The sequence below is a fragment of the Salmo salar genome, unplaced genomic scaffold (assembly GCF_905237065.1).
Source record: "Salmo salar unplaced genomic scaffold, Ssal_v3.1, whole genome shotgun sequence".
Classification (NCBI taxonomy): Eukaryota; Metazoa; Chordata; class Actinopteri; order Salmoniformes; family Salmonidae; genus Salmo; species Salmo salar.
In genome coordinates, this window is record NW_025550929.1 from 1 (window position 1) to 14995 (window position 14995).

A 14995-nucleotide genomic window follows, 5' to 3' on the forward strand; every position below is an offset into this window, starting at 1 on the left:
CTGAGATAAAGACATTCAGAGGGTTGGGCGGTAGAGTTGGGCGGTAGGGTTGGGAGTTGGGCGGTAGGGTTGGGCGGTAGGGTTGGGCGGTAGAAATGGGCGGTAGGGATGGAGTTGGGAGTTGGGCGGTAGAGTTGGGCGGTAGGGTTGGGCGGTAGGGTTGGGCGGTAGAGTTGGGCGGTAGAGTTGGGAGTTGGAGTTGGGAGTTGGAGTTGGGCGGTAGGGTTGGGCGGTAGGGGTTGGGAGTTGGGCGGTAGAGTTGGGAGTTGGGCGGTAGGGTTGGGCGGTAGGGTTGGGAGTTGGGCGGTAGAGTTGGGAGTTGGGCGGTAGGGTTGGGCGGTAGAGTTGGGAGTTGGGCGGTAGGGTTGGGCGGTAGGGTTGGGAGTTGGGCGGTAGGGTTGGGCGGTAGGGTTGGGAGTTGGGCGGTAGAGTTGGGAGTTGGGCGGTAGGGTTGGGCGTTGGGCGGTAGAGTTGGGAGTTGGGCGGTAGAGTTGGGCGGTAGAGTTGGGCGGTAGGGGTGGGCGGTAGGGGTGGGCGGTAGAGTTGGGAGTTGGGCGGTAGGGGTGGGCGGTTGGGAGTTGGGCGGTAGGGTTGGGCGGTAGAGTTGGGCGGTAGAGTTGGGAGTTGGGGTTGGGCGGTAGGGGTTGGGAGTTGGGCGGTAGAGTTGGGAGTTGGGCGGTAGGGGTGGGCGGTAGGGGTGGGCGGTAGGGGTGGGCGGTAGGGGTGGGCGGTAGGGGTGGGCGGTAGGGTTGGGCGGTAGGGTTGGGCGGTAGGGTTGGGCGGTAGGGTCGGGCGGTGAGAGTCGGGCGGTAGAGTCGGGAGTTGGGCGGTAGAGTCGGGAGTTGGGAGGTAGAGTCGGGAGTTGGGAGGTAGAGTTGGGCGGTAGAGTTGGGAGTTGGGGCGGTAGAGTTGGGCGGTAGAGTTGGGAGTTGGGCGGTAGAGTTGGGCGGTAGAGTTGGGAGTTGGGTGGTAGAGTTGGGAGTTGGGAGTTGGGCGGTAGAGTTGGGATTTGGGAGTTGGGCGGTAGAGTTGGGCGGTAGGGTTGGACCGGTAGGGTTGGGCGGTAGGGTTGGGCGGTAGGGTTGGGCGGTAGGGTTGGGAGTTAGGCGGTAGGGTTGGGCGGTAGGGTTGGGAGTTGGGCGGTAGAGTTGGACGGTAGGGTTGGGCGGTAGGGGTTGGGCGGTAGGGTTGGGCGGTAGGGGTTGGGCGGTAGAGTTGGGAGTTGGGCGGTAGAGTTGGGCGGTAGGGTTGGGAGTTGGGCGGAAGGGTTGGGCGGTAGGGTTGGGCGGTAGAGTTGGGCGGTAGAGTTGGGAGTTGGGCGGTAGGGGTTGGGCGGTAGGGTTGGGCGGTAGAGGTGGGCGGTGGCGGTAGAGTTGGGCGGTAGGGTTGGGCGGTAGGGTTGGGCGGTAGAGGTGGGCGGTAGAGGTGGGCGGTAGGGTTGGGCGGCAGGGTTGGGCGGCAGGGGTGGGCGGTAGAGTTGGGCGGTAGGGTTGGGCGGTAGAGGTGGGCGGTAGAGGTGGGCGGTAGGGTTGGGCAGTAGGGTTGGGCAGTAGGGTTGGAGTTGGGCGGTAGAGTCGGGCGGTAGGGTCGGGCGGTAGGGTCGGGCGGTAGAGTCGGGCGGTAGAGTCGGGCGGTAGAGTCGGGCGGTAGAGTCGGGCGGTAGGGTTGGGAGTTGGGCGGAAGGGTTGGGCGGTAGGGTTGGGCGGTAGAGTTGGGAGTTGGGCGGTAGGGTTGGGAGTTGGGCGGTAGGGTTGGGAGTTGGGCGGTAGGGTTGGGAGTTGGGCGGTAGAGTTGGGCGGTAGGGTTGGGAGTTGGGCGGAAGGGTTGGGCGGTAGGGTTGGGCGGTAGAGTTGGGCGGTAGAGTTGGGCGGTAGAGTTGGGCGGTAGGGTTGGGCGGTAGGGTTGGGCGGTAGGGTTGGGCGGTAGGGGTTGGGCGGTAGGGTTGGGCGGTAGGGTTTGGAGTTGGGAGTTGGGCGGTAGAGTTGGGCGGTAGGGTTGGGCGGTAGAGTTGGGAGTTGGGCGGTAGGGTCGGGCGGTAGGGTCGGGCGGTAGAGGTGGGCGGTAGAGGTGGGCGGTAGGGTCGGGCGGTAGGGTCGGGCGGTAGGGTTGGGCGGTAGGGTTGGGCGGCAGAGTTGGGCGGCAGAGTTGGGCGGTGGCGGTAGAGTTGGGCGGTAGGGTTGGGCGGTAGAGGTGGGCGGTAGAGGTGGGCGGTGGCGGTAGAGTTGGGCGGTAGGGTTGGGCGGTAGGGTTGGGCGGTAGAGGTGGGCGGTAGGGTTGGGCGGTAGAGGTGGGCGGTAGGGTTGGGCGGTAGAGTCGGGCGGTAGGGTCGGGCGGTAGGGTTGGAGTCGGGCGGTAGGGTTGGAGTCGGGCGGTAGGGTTGGAGTCGGGCGGTAGGGTTGGAGTCGGGCGGTAGGGTTGGAGTCGGGCGGTAGGGTTGGGCGGTAGGGTTGGGCGGTAGGGTCGGGCGGTAGGGTCGGGCGGTAGGGTCGGGCGGTAGGGTCGGGCGGTAGGGTTGGGAGTTGGGCGGTAGAGTTGGGCGGTAGGATTGGGCGGTAGGTAGGGTTGGGCGGTAGGTAGGGTTGGGCGGTAGGGTTGGGCGGTAGGGTTGGGCGGTAGGGTTGGGCGGTAGGGTTGGGCGGTAGGGTTAGTAGTAGAGTCTGGCGGTAGAGTTGGGCGGCAGGGTTGGGCGGTAGGTAGGGTTGGGCGGTAGGTAGGGTTGGGCGGTAGGTATGGTTAAGCGGTAGGGTTGGGCGGTAGGGTTAGTAGTAGAGTCGGGCGGTAGAGTTGGGCGGCAGGGTTGGGCGGTAGGGTTGGGCGGTAGGGTTGGGCGGTAGGGTTAGTAGTAGAGTCGGGCGGTAGGGTTAGGTGAGGTGTAGTTACCTGGTTGAGGTATTTCCCAGCGTAGAAGGTCTGGTAACGAGTGTAGGGTTAGTAGTAGGGTCGGGCGGTAGGGTTGGGCGGCAGGGTTGGGCGGTAGGGTTGGGCGGTAGGGTTAGTAGTAGAGTCGGGCGGTAGAGTTAGGTGAGGTGTAGTTACCTGGTTGAGGTATTTCCCAGCGTAGAAGGTCTGGTAACCAGCGTAGGGTTAGTAGTAGGGTCGGGCGGTAGGGTTGGGTGAGGTGTAGTTACCTGGTTGAGGTATTTCCCAGCGTAGAAGGTCTGGTAACGAGTGTAGGGTTAGTAGTAGAGTCGGGCGGTAGAGTTGGGCGGTAGGGTTGGGCGGTAGGGTTAGTAGTAGAGTCGGGCGGTAGGGTTAGTAGTAGAGTCGGGCGGTAGGGTTAGTAGTAGAGTCGGGCGGTAGAGTTGGGCGGTAGGGTTAGTAGTAGAGTCGGGCGGTAGGGTTAGTAGTAGAGTCGGGCGGTAGAGTTGGGCGGTAGGGTTAGTAGTAGAGTCGGGCGGTAGGGTTAGTAGTAGAGTCGGGCGGTAGGGTTAGTAGTAGAGTCGGGCGGTAGAGTTGGGCGGTAGGGTTGGGCGGTAGGGTTAGTAGTAGAGTCGGGCGGTAGGGTTAGTAGTAGAGTCGGGCGGTAGGGTTAGTAGTAGAGTCGGGCGGTAGAGTTGGGCGGTAGGGTTGGGCGGTAGGGTTAGTAGTAGAGTCGGGCGGTAGAGTTAGGTGAGGTGTAGTTACCTGGTTGAGGTATTTCCCAGTGTAGAAGGTCTGGTAACCAGCGTAGGGTTAGTAGTAGAGTCGGGCGGTAGGGTTAGGTGAGGTGTAGTTACCTGGTTAAGGTATTTCCCAGCGTAGAAGGTCTGGTAACGAGTGTAGGGTTTGTAGTAGAGTCGGGCGGTAGGGTTGGGCGGTAGGGTTGGGTGGTAGGGTTAGTAGTAGAGTCGGGCGGTAGAGTTGGGCGGCAGGGTTGGGCGGCAGGGTTAGTAGTAGAGTCGGGCGGTAGGGTTGGGCGGCAGGGTTGGGCGGTAGGGTTAGTAGTAGAGTCAGGCGGTAGGGTTAGGTGAGGTGTAGTTACCTGGTTGAGGTATTTCCCAGCGTAGAAGGTCTGGTAACCAGCGTAGGGTTAGTAGTAGAGTCGGGCGGTAGGGTTGGGCGGTAGGGTTAGTAGTAGAGTCGGGCGGTAGGGTTGGGGCGGTAGGGTTGGGCGGTAGGGTTGGGTGAGGTGTAGTTACCTGGTTGAGGTATTTCCCAGCGTAGAAGGTCTGGTAACCAGCGTAGGGTTAGTAGTAGAGTCGGGCGGTAGGGTTGGGTGGTAGGGTTAGTAGTAGAGTCGGGCGGTAGGGTTGGGCGGTAGGGTTGGGCGGTAGGGTTAGTAGTAGAGTCGGGCGGTAGAGTTGGGCGGCAGGGTTGGGCGGCAGGGTTGGGCGGTAGGGTTAGTAGTAGAGTCGGGCGGTAGGGTTAGGTGAGGTGTAGTTACCTGGTTGAGGTATTTCCCAGCGTAGAAGGTCTGGTAACCAGCGTAGGGTTAGTAGTAGAGTCGGGCGGTAGGGTTAGGTGAGGTGTAGTTACCTGGTTGAAGTATTTCCCAGCGTAGAAGGTCTGGTAACCAGCGTAGGGTTGGGCGGTAGGGTTAGTAGTAGAGTCGGGCGGTAGGGTTAGGTGAGGTGTAGTTACCTGGTTGAGGTATTTCCCAGCGTAGAAGGTCTGGTAACCAGCGTAGGCCTGTAGTAGAGCAGGGAAGGTCTTGGGCTCCTGGGTTTCCTGCCAGGCCGTGCTGCCGCAGTTCCCCTCCAGAGTGTTGTTGATCACATGGTGGTTATGGGGATACTTCCCTGTTAGGATGCTGGCTCTGCTGGGACAGCACAGCGGGCTGGCGACAAACTGGGGTAAACACAACAACACACTCCCATCAGCATGTCTCTACACCCCATTCATCTCCCGTCCTGCTGCCTGAAACCCTCATTACACCCCATTCATCTCCCGTCCTGCCGCCTGAAACCCTCACACACCCCATTCATCTCCCGTCCTGCCGCCTGAAACCCTCACACACCCCATTCATCTCCCCGTCCTGCCGCTGAAACCCTCACACACCCCATTCATCTCCCCGTCCTGCCGCTGAAACCCTCATACACCCCATTCATCTCCCGTCCTGCCGCTGAAACCCTCATACACCCCATTCATCTCCCGTCCTGCCGCCTAAAACCCTCATACACCCCATTCATCTCCCGTCCTGCCGCTGAAACCCTCACACACCCCATTCATCTCCCGTCCTGAGCCTGAAACCCTCATACACCCCATTCATCTCCCGTCCTGCCGCCTGAAACCCTCATACACCCCATTCATCTCCGCTGAAACCCTCATACACCCCATTCATCTCCCGTCCTGCTGCTGAAACCCTCATACACCCCATTCATCTCCCGTCCTGCCGCCTGAAACCCTCAAACACCCCATTCATCTCCCTGCTGAAACCCTCATACACCCCATTCATCTCCCGTCCTGCTGCTGAAACCCTCATACACCCCATTCATCTCCCGTCCTGAGCCTGAAACCCTCATACACCCCATTCATCTCCCGTCCTGCCGGCTGAAACCCTCATACACCCCCTTCATCTCCCGTCCTGCCGCCTGAAACCCTCATTACACCCCATTCATCTCCCGTCCTGCTGCCTGAAACCCTCATACACCCCATTCATCTCCCGTCCTGCCGCCTGAAACCCTCATCCACCCCATTCATCTCCCTGCTGAAACCCTCATACACCCCATTCATCTCCCGTCCTGCTGCTGAAACCCTCATCCACCCCATTCATCTCCCGTCCTGCCGCCTGAAACCCTCATACACCCCATTCATCTCCCTGCTGAAACCCTCATACACCCCATTCATCTCCCGTCCTGCTGCTGAAACCCTCATACACCCCATTCACCTCCCGTCCTGAGCCTGAAACCCTCATACACCCCATTATTCTCCCGTCCTGCCGGCTGAAACCCTCATACACCCCATTCATCTCCCGTCCTGCCGCCTGAAACCCTCATTTACCCCATTCATCTCCCGTCCTGCTGCCTGAAACCCTCATACACCCCATTCATCTCCCTGCTGAAACCCTCATACACCACATTCATCTCCCGTCCTGCTGCTGAAACCCTCATACACCCCATTCATCTCCCGTCCTGCCGCCTGAAACCCTCATACACCCCATTCATCTCCCTGCTGAAACCCTCATACACCCCATTCATCTCCCGTCCTGCTGCTGAAACCCTCATACACCCCATTCATCTCCCGTCCTGAGCCTGAAACCCTCATACACCCCATTCATCTCCCCGTCCTGCCGGCTGAAACCCTCATACACCCCATTCATCTCCCGTCCTGCCGCCTGAAACCCTCATTACACCCCATTCATCTCCCGTCCTGCTGCCTGAAACCCTCATTACACCCCATTCATCTCCCCGTCCTGCCGCCTGAAACCCTCACACACCCCATTCATCTCCCGTCCTGCCGCCTGAAACCCTCACACACCCCATTCATCTCCCGTCCTGCCGCCTGAAACCCTCACACACCCCATTCATCTCCCGTCCTGCCGCTGAAACCCTCACACACCCCATTCATCTCCCGTCCTGCCGCTGAAACCCTCATACACCCCATTCATCTCCCGTCCTGCCGCTGAAACCCTCATACACCCCATTCATCTCCCGTCCTGCCGCCTAAAACCCTCATACACCCCATTCATCTCCCGTCCTGCCGCTGAAACCCTCACACACCCCATTCATCTCCCGTCCTGAGCCTGAAACCCTCATACACCCCATTCATCTCCCGTCCTGCCGCCTGAAACCCTCATACACCCCATTCATCTCCCTGCTGAAACCCTCATACACCCCATTCATCTCCCGTCCTGCTGCTGAAACCCTCATACACCCCATTCATCTCCCGTCCTGCCGCTGAAACCCTCACACACCCCATTCATCTCCCGTCCTGAGCCTGAAACCCTCATACACCCCATTCATCTCCCCGTCCTGCCGCCTGAAACCCTCATACACCCCATTCATCTCCCTGCTGAAACCCTCATACACCCCATTCATCTCCCGTCCTGCTGCTGAAACCCTCATACACCCCATTCATCTCCCGTCCTGCCGCCTGAAACCCTCATACACCCCATTCATCTCCCTGCTGAAACCCTCATACACCCCATTCATCTCACCGCTGAAACCCTCATACACCCCATTCATCTCCCGTCCTGCCGCTGAAACCCTCACACACCCCATTCATCTCCCGTCCTGAGCCTGAAACCCTCATACACCCCATTCATCTCCCGTCCTGCTGCCTGAAACCCTCATACACCCCATTCATCTCCCTGCTGAAACCCTCATACACCCCATTCATCTCCCCGTCCTGCTGCTGAAACCCTCATACACCCCATTCATCTCCCGTCCTGCCGCCTGAAACCCTCATACACCCCATTCATCTCCCTGCTGAAACCCTCATACACCCCATTCATCTCACCGCTGAAACCCTCATACACCCCATTCATCTCCCGTCCTGCCGCCTGAAACCCTCATACACCCCATTCATCTCCCTGCTGAAACCCTCATACACCCCATTCATCTCCCTGCTGAAACCCTCATACACCCCATTCATCTCCCGTCCTGCCGCCTGAAACCCTCATACACCCCATTCATCTCCCTGCTGAAACCCTCATACACCCCATTCATCTCCCATCCTGCCGCCTGAAACCCTCATACACCCCATTCATCTCCCTGCTGAAACCCTCATACACCCCATTCATCTCCCTGCTGAAACCCTCATACACCCCATTCATCTCCCCGTCCTGCCGCCTGAAACCCTCATACACCCCATTCATCTCCCTGCTGAAACCCTCATACACCCCATTCATCTCCCTGCTGAAACCCTCATACACCCCATTCATCTCCCGTCCTGCCGCCTGAAACCCTCATACACCCCATTCATCTCCCGTCCTGCCGCTGAAACCCCCTAACTCTGAAAACAGGATACTCACAGCGTTGGTAAAGGTGATCCCTGCTTCACCAATCAGCTTCTTGGTCTTGTTCAGTGGGGTCTGAAGAAACACAAGACAGGCTTTAAAATGGACGTCCCATTGTGAAAACCTCAAGCTCACAGACACACCTGTTCAGGTAACTTATATCACACTGACCTGTCGTCCTCGTCAACACCTGGCCGGGTTCTAAACTTTAGAATAATACAATCTGAAACGGTATCATAAGATTCTCCAGGCCAGACTTCTAGTATACCTACTCAGCCTACTGAACTACTTCAGACTGGATGCCAAATACCTGGACTGTGAGAGCAGGGCCCTGCTAAACAATAGGGTGAGAATACAACTAACTGAAAACATGTCTGGTTTGGGATTTAGGCTGGATTAGAGAGGAGGAAACAGGTTTATGAAGGGCCCTGGTCCATCAGTTAGGCTGGTTTAGAGAGGAGGGAACAGGTTTATGAAGGGCCCTGGTCCATCAGTTAGGCTGGTTTAGAGAGGAGGAAACAGGTTTATGAAGGGCCCTGGTCCATCAGTTAGGCTGGTTTAGAGAGGAGGAAACAGGTTTATGAAGGGCCTGGAGGAAACAGGTTTATGAAGGGCCCTGGTCCATCAGTTAGGCTGGTTTAGAGAGGAGGAAACAGGTTTATGAAGGGCCTGGAGGAAACAGGTTTATGAAGGGCCCTGGTCCATCAGTTAGGCTGGTTTAGAGAGGAGGAAACAGGTTTATGAAGGGCCCTGGTCCATCAGTTAGGCTGGTTTAGAGAGGAGGAAACAGGTTTATGAAGGGCCTGGAGGAAGCAGGTTTATGAAGGGCCCTGGTCCATCAGTTAGGCTGGTTTAGAGAGGAGGAAACAGGTTTATGAAGGGCCTGGAGGAAACAGGTTTATGAAGGGCCTGGAGGAAACAGGTTTATGAAGGGCCCTGGTCCATCAGTTAGGCTGGTTTAGAGAGGAGGAAACAGGTTTATGAAGGGCCCTGGTCCATCAGTTAGGCTGGTTTAGAGAGGAGGAAACAGGTTTATGAAGGGCCCTGGTCCATCAGTTAGGCTGGTTTAGAGAGGAGGAAACAGGTTTATGAAGGGCCCTGGTCCATCAGTTAGGCTGGTTTAGAGAGGAGGAAACAGGTTTATGAAGGGCCCTGGTCCATCAGTTAGGCTGGTTTAGAGAGGAGGAAACAGGTTTATGAAGGGCCTGGAGGAAACAGGTTTATGAAGGGCCCTGGTCCATCAGTTAGGCTGGTTTAGAGAGGAGGAAACAGGTTTATGAAGGGCCCTGGTCCATCAGTTAGGCTGGTTTAGAGAGGAGGAAACAGGTTTATGAAGGGCCTGGAGGAAGCAGGTTTATGAAGGGCCCTGGTCCATCAGTTAGGCTGGTTTAGAGAGGAGGAAACAGGTTTATGAAGGGCCTGGAGGAAGCAGGTTTATGAAGGGCCCTGGTCCATCAGTTAGGCTGGTTTAGAGAGGAGGAAACAGGTTTATGAAGGGCCCTGGTCCATCAGTTAGGCTGGTTTAGAGAGGAGGAAACAGGTTTATGAAGGGCCTGGAGGAAACAGGTTTATGAAGGGCCCTGGTCCATCAGTTAGGCTGGTTTAGAGAGGAGGAAACAGGTTTATGAAGGGCCTGGAGGAAACAGGTTTATGAAGGGCCCTGGTCCATCAGTTAGGCTGGTTTAGAGAGGAGGAAACAGGTTTATGAAGGGCCTGGAGGAAACAGGTTTATGAAGGGCCCTGGTCCAGCAGTTAGGCTGGTTTAGAGAGGAGGAAACAGGTTTATGAAGGGCCCTGGTCCATCAGTTAGGCTGGTTTAGAGAGGAGGAAACAGGTTTATGAAGGGCCCTGGTCCATCAGTTAGGCTGGTTTAGAGAGGAGGAAACAGGTTTATGAAGGGCCTGGAGGAAACAGGTTTATGAAGGGCCCTGGTCCATCAGTTAGGCTGGTTTAGAGAGGAGGAAACAGGTTTATGAAGGGCCCTGGTCCATCAGTTAGGCTGGTTTAGAGAGGAGGAAACAGGTTTATGAAGGGCCCTGGTCCATCAGTTAGGCTGGTTTAGAGAGGAGGAAACAGGTTTATGAAGGGCCTGGAGGAAGCAGGTTTATGAAGGGCCCTGGTCCATCAGTTAGGCTGGTTTAGAGAGGAGGAAACAGGTTTATGAAGGGCCCTGGAGGAAACAGGTTTATGAAGGGCCCTGGTCCATCAGTTAGGTTGGTTTAGAGAGGAGGAAACAGGTTTATGAAGGGCCTGGAGGAAACAAGTTTATGAAGGGCCCTGGTCCATCAGTTAGGCTGGTTTAGAGAGGAGGAAACAGGTTTATGAAGGGCCTGGAGGAAACAGGTTTATGAAGGGCCCTGGTCCATCAGTTAGGCTGGTTTAGAGAGGAGGAAACAGGTTTATGAAGGGCCTGGAGGAAACAGGTTTATGAAGGGCCCTGGTCCATCAGTTAGGCTGGTTTAGAGAGGAGGAAACAGGTTTATGAAGGGCCTGGAGGAAACAGGTTTATGAAGGGCCCTGGTCCATCAGTTAGGCTGGTTTAGAGAGGAGGAAACAGGTTTATGAAGGGCCTGGAGGAAACAGGTTTATGAAGGGCCCTGGTCCATCAGTTAGGCTGGTTTAGAGAGGAGGAAACAGGTTTATGAAGGGCCTGGAGGAAACAGGTTTATGAAGGGCCCTGGTCCAGCAGTTAGGCTGGTTTAGAGAGGAGGAAACAGGTTTATGAAGGGCCCTGGTCCATCAGTTAGGCTGGTTTAGAGAGGAGGAAACAGGTTTATGAAGGGCCCTGGTCCATCAGTTAGGCTGGTTTAGAGAGGAGGAAACAGGTTTATGAAGGGCCTGGAGGAAACAGGTTTATGAAGGGCCCTGGTCCATCAGTTAGGCTGGTTTAGAGAGGAGGAAACAGGTTTATGAAGGGCCCTGGTCCATCAGTTAGGCTGGTTTAGAGAGGAGGAAACAGGTTTATGAAGGGCCCTGGTCCATCAGTTAGGCTGGTTTAGAGAGGAGGAAACAGGTTTATGAAGGGCCTGGAGGAAGCAGGTTTATGAAGGGCCCTGGTCCATCAGTTAGGCTGGTTTAGAGAGGAGGAAACAGGTTTATGAAGGGCCCTGGTCCATCAGTTAGGCTGGTTTAGAGAGGAGGAAACAGGTTTATGAAGGGCCCTGGAGGAAACAGGTTTATGAAGGGCCCTGGTCCATCAGTTAGGTTGGTTTAGAGAGGAGGAAACAGGTTTATGAAGGGCCTGGAGGAAACAGGTTTATGAAGGGCCCTGGTCCATCAGTTAGGCTGGTTTAGAGAGGAGGAAACAGGTTTATGAAGGGCCTGGAGGAAACAGGTTTATGAAGGGCCCTGGTCCATCAGTTAGGCTGGTTTAGAGAGGAGGAAACAGGTTTATGAAGGGCCTGGAGGAAACAGGTTTATGAAGGGCCCTGGAGGAAACAGGTTTATGAAGGGCCTGGAGGAAACAGGTTTATGAAGGGCCTGGAGGAAACAGGTTTATGAAGGGCCGAGGTCCATCAGCTTTAGCTGTTGCTGTAGTCGTATGTATCAAGAGTCTCAGAGTAGGATTGCTGATCAGAGATCAGGTCCAATCCTATCCATGTAATCTTATTCATTATGGAAGACCATCTAAACTGATCCTAGATCAGCAGGACTCCTGACATTGGACCCATCCAGTCATATGATTGTTCTGTGGGCTGGTGAGATCCGGGACATGATCAGGCGAGGCAGACCTGAGGGCTAGATCACCTAGCAGGTCATCATCACCTTTAGCAAAACAACAACACACCCTCAACATAGCTGGGCTACATGTGATGGCTAGGCTAACTATCTATCTACCCTCAACATAGCTGGGCTACATGTGATGGCTAGGCTAACTATCTATCTACCCTCAACATAGCTGGGCTACATGTGATGGCTAGGCTAACTATCTATCTATCTATCTATCAACACACCCTCAACATAGCTGGGCTACATGTGATGGCTAGGCTAACTATCTAGCTAACCTCAACATAGCTGGGCTACATGTGATGGCTAGGCTAACTATCTATCTACCCTCAACATAGCTGGGCTACATGTGATGGCTAGGCTAACTATCTATCTACCCTCAACATAGCTGGGCTACATGTGATGGCTAGGCTAACTATCTATCAACACACCCTCAACATAGCTGGGCTACATGTGATGGCTAGGCTAACTATCTATCTATCTATCTATCTATCAACACACCCTCAACATAGCTGGGCTACATGTGATGGCTAGGCTAACTATCTATCTACCCTCAACATAGCTGGGCTACATGTGATGGCTAGGCTATCTATCAACACACCCTCAACATAGCTGGGCTACATGTGATGGCTAGGCTAACTATCTATCTACCCTCAACATAGCTGGGCTACATGTGATGGCTAGGCTAACTATCTATCTATCTATCTATCTATCTATCAACACACCCTCAACATAGCTGGGCTACATGTGATGGCTAGGCTAACTATCTAGCTAACCTCAACATAGCTGGGCTACATGTGATGGCTAGGCTAACTATCTATCTACCCTCAACATAGCTGGGCTACATGTGATGGCTAGGCTAACTATCTATCTAACAACACACCCTCATCATAGCTGGGCTACATGTGATGGCTAGGCTAACTATCTAGCTATCTATCTAACAACACACCCTCATCATAGCTGGGCTACATGTGATGGCTAGGCTAACTATCTAGCTATCTATCTAACAACACACCCTCAACATAGCTGGGTTACATGTTTTGGCTAGGCTATCTATCTATCTATCAACACACCCTCAACATAGCTGGGCTACATGGGATGGCTAGGCTAACTATCTATCTATAGTATCTATCTACTGATCTATCTATCTATAGTATCTATCTACTGATCTATCTACTGATCTATCTACTGATCTATCTATCTATAGTATCTATCTACTGATCTATCTACTGATCTATCTACTGATCTATCTATCTATAGTATCTATCTATAGTATCTATCTATCTACTGATCTATAGTATCTATCTACTGATCTATCTATCGATCTATAGTATCTATCTACTGATCTATCTATCTATAGTATCTATCTACTGATCTATCTACTGATCTATCTACTGATCTATCTACTGATCTATCTATCTATAGTATCTATCTACTGATCTATCTATCTATAGTATCTATCTACTGATCTATCTACTGATCTATCTATCTACAGACCTATCTACTGATCTATCTAACTCTGCAGCCTAACGTTAGATAAACCTAAACACTGCGAGCATCAGCCCATAGCAGTCTAACCTAACGTTACCACCAATAGACTAAACTAATGTTATAAACCTAACGTTTAGTACAATGAACATACCACCAATAGACTAAACTAATGTTATAAACCTAACGTTTAGTTCTATACCACCAATAGAGTAAAGTAACGTTGTAAAGTAATTTACCATGCCCCCAATAGCGCTGTCCAGGTCATCAGTGAGGATCAGAACAACGTTGGGTCTGTGGTACCACTTGGCCACAACACAGCAGCGGATATTCAGCAGCAAGGTGACGCAGATTAACAGACGATTCAATAACGTTGGCAGATTGAACCGAATCGAGGTCATTTTCACTGTGAAATTAAAGACCGTGTGTCTTTCTCTCTGCGACTCGTAAATTGTTAAAAGCGTGGAAACGTAGTTAGGAAAATGTTCCTGTGATGAGCTTAGAATAACTCCGTCGTAAAGTACGCACGAATAAGTAAGCGCTTTCCGGTCACGGATTTATATACACCTTCAGAATAAGAGTCAAATGAAGCTTTATTTATACAGCACATTTCAGACAGAGAATGCAACGCAGTAGAGTACCATAGTATGAGTCATATTACCCATAAAACCTAGTGGTCAAACAAGGAAATGGTTCCAATCATTTTTCCATTATTCATTTTTTCCTATAAAAGATTTTAGAAGCACTTAAAATAGGACAAGGTCACTCTCTAGGACAAGGTCACTCTCTAGGACAAGGTCACTCTCTAGGACAAGGTCACTCTCTAGGACAAGGTCATTCTCTAGGACAAGGTCACTCTCTAGGACAAGGTGACTCTCTAGGACAAGGTCACTCTCTAGGACAAGGTCTCTCTCTAGGACAAGGTCACTCTCTAGGACAAGGTGTCTCTCTAGGACAAGGTCACTCTCGAGGACAAGGTCACTCTCTAGGACAAGGTCACTCTCTAGGACAAGGTCACTCTCTAGGACAAGGTGTCTCTCTAGGTCACTCTCTAGGACAAGGTCACTCTCTAGGACAAGGTGTCTCTCTAGGTCTCTCTCTAGGACAAGGTCACTCTCTAGGACAAGGTGTCTCTCTAGGACAAGGTCATTCTCTAGGACAAGGTCACTCTCTAGGACAAGGTCACTCTCTAGGACAAGGTGACTTGCGGAAGTTGCTGGGTTAAATGCGGAAGACGCTTTTCGGGTTTGAGTGTATTCAGTTGTTCAACTGGCTAGGTCTCCTCTCCCCCGTTTCCCTTGTAATTAACTAGATAGCCAGGGGAACACTCCAACACTCAGACATCATTACAGATAGCCAGGGGAACACTCCAACACTCAGACATCATTTACAGATAGCCAGGGGCACACTCCAACACTCAGACATCATTTGCAGATAGCCAGGGGAACACTCCAACACTCCATCACTCAGACATCATTTACAGATAGCCAGGGACACACTCCAACACTCCAACACTCAGACATCATTTACAGATAGCCAGGGGAACACTCCAACACTCAGACATTATTACAGATAGCCAGGGGAACACTCCAACACTCAGACATCATTACAGATAGCCAGGGGAACACTCCAACACTCCAACACTCAGACATCATTTACAGATAGCCAGGGGAACACTCCAACACTCAGACATTATTTACAGATAGCCAGGGGAACACTCCAACACTCAGACATCATTTACAGATAGCCAGGGGAACACTCCAACACTCAGACATCAATTACAGATAGCCAGGGGAACACTCCAACACTCAGACATCATTTACAGATAGCCAGGGGAACACTCCAACACTCAGACATCAATTACAGATAGCCAGGGGAACACTCCAACACTCAGACATCATTTAC

At 53.4% G+C, this 14995-nt stretch overlaps 1 protein-coding gene across 1 annotated transcript; it reads right to left on the minus strand.

Moving 5' to 3' along the window:
• Positions 1-4560: 4560 nt before the first annotated feature.
• On the minus strand, positions 4561-13637 carry LOC106593190 (N-acetylglucosamine-6-sulfatase; the record flags this gene model as incomplete). The annotated part of the gene is given in 3 exon segments (XM_045714101.1): positions 4561-4767; positions 7892-7951; positions 13330-13637. Coding segments are annotated over 3 exon segments (429 nt in total), but the record flags the coding sequence as incomplete, so codon positions are not given.
• Positions 13638-14995: the final 1358 nt, after the last annotated feature.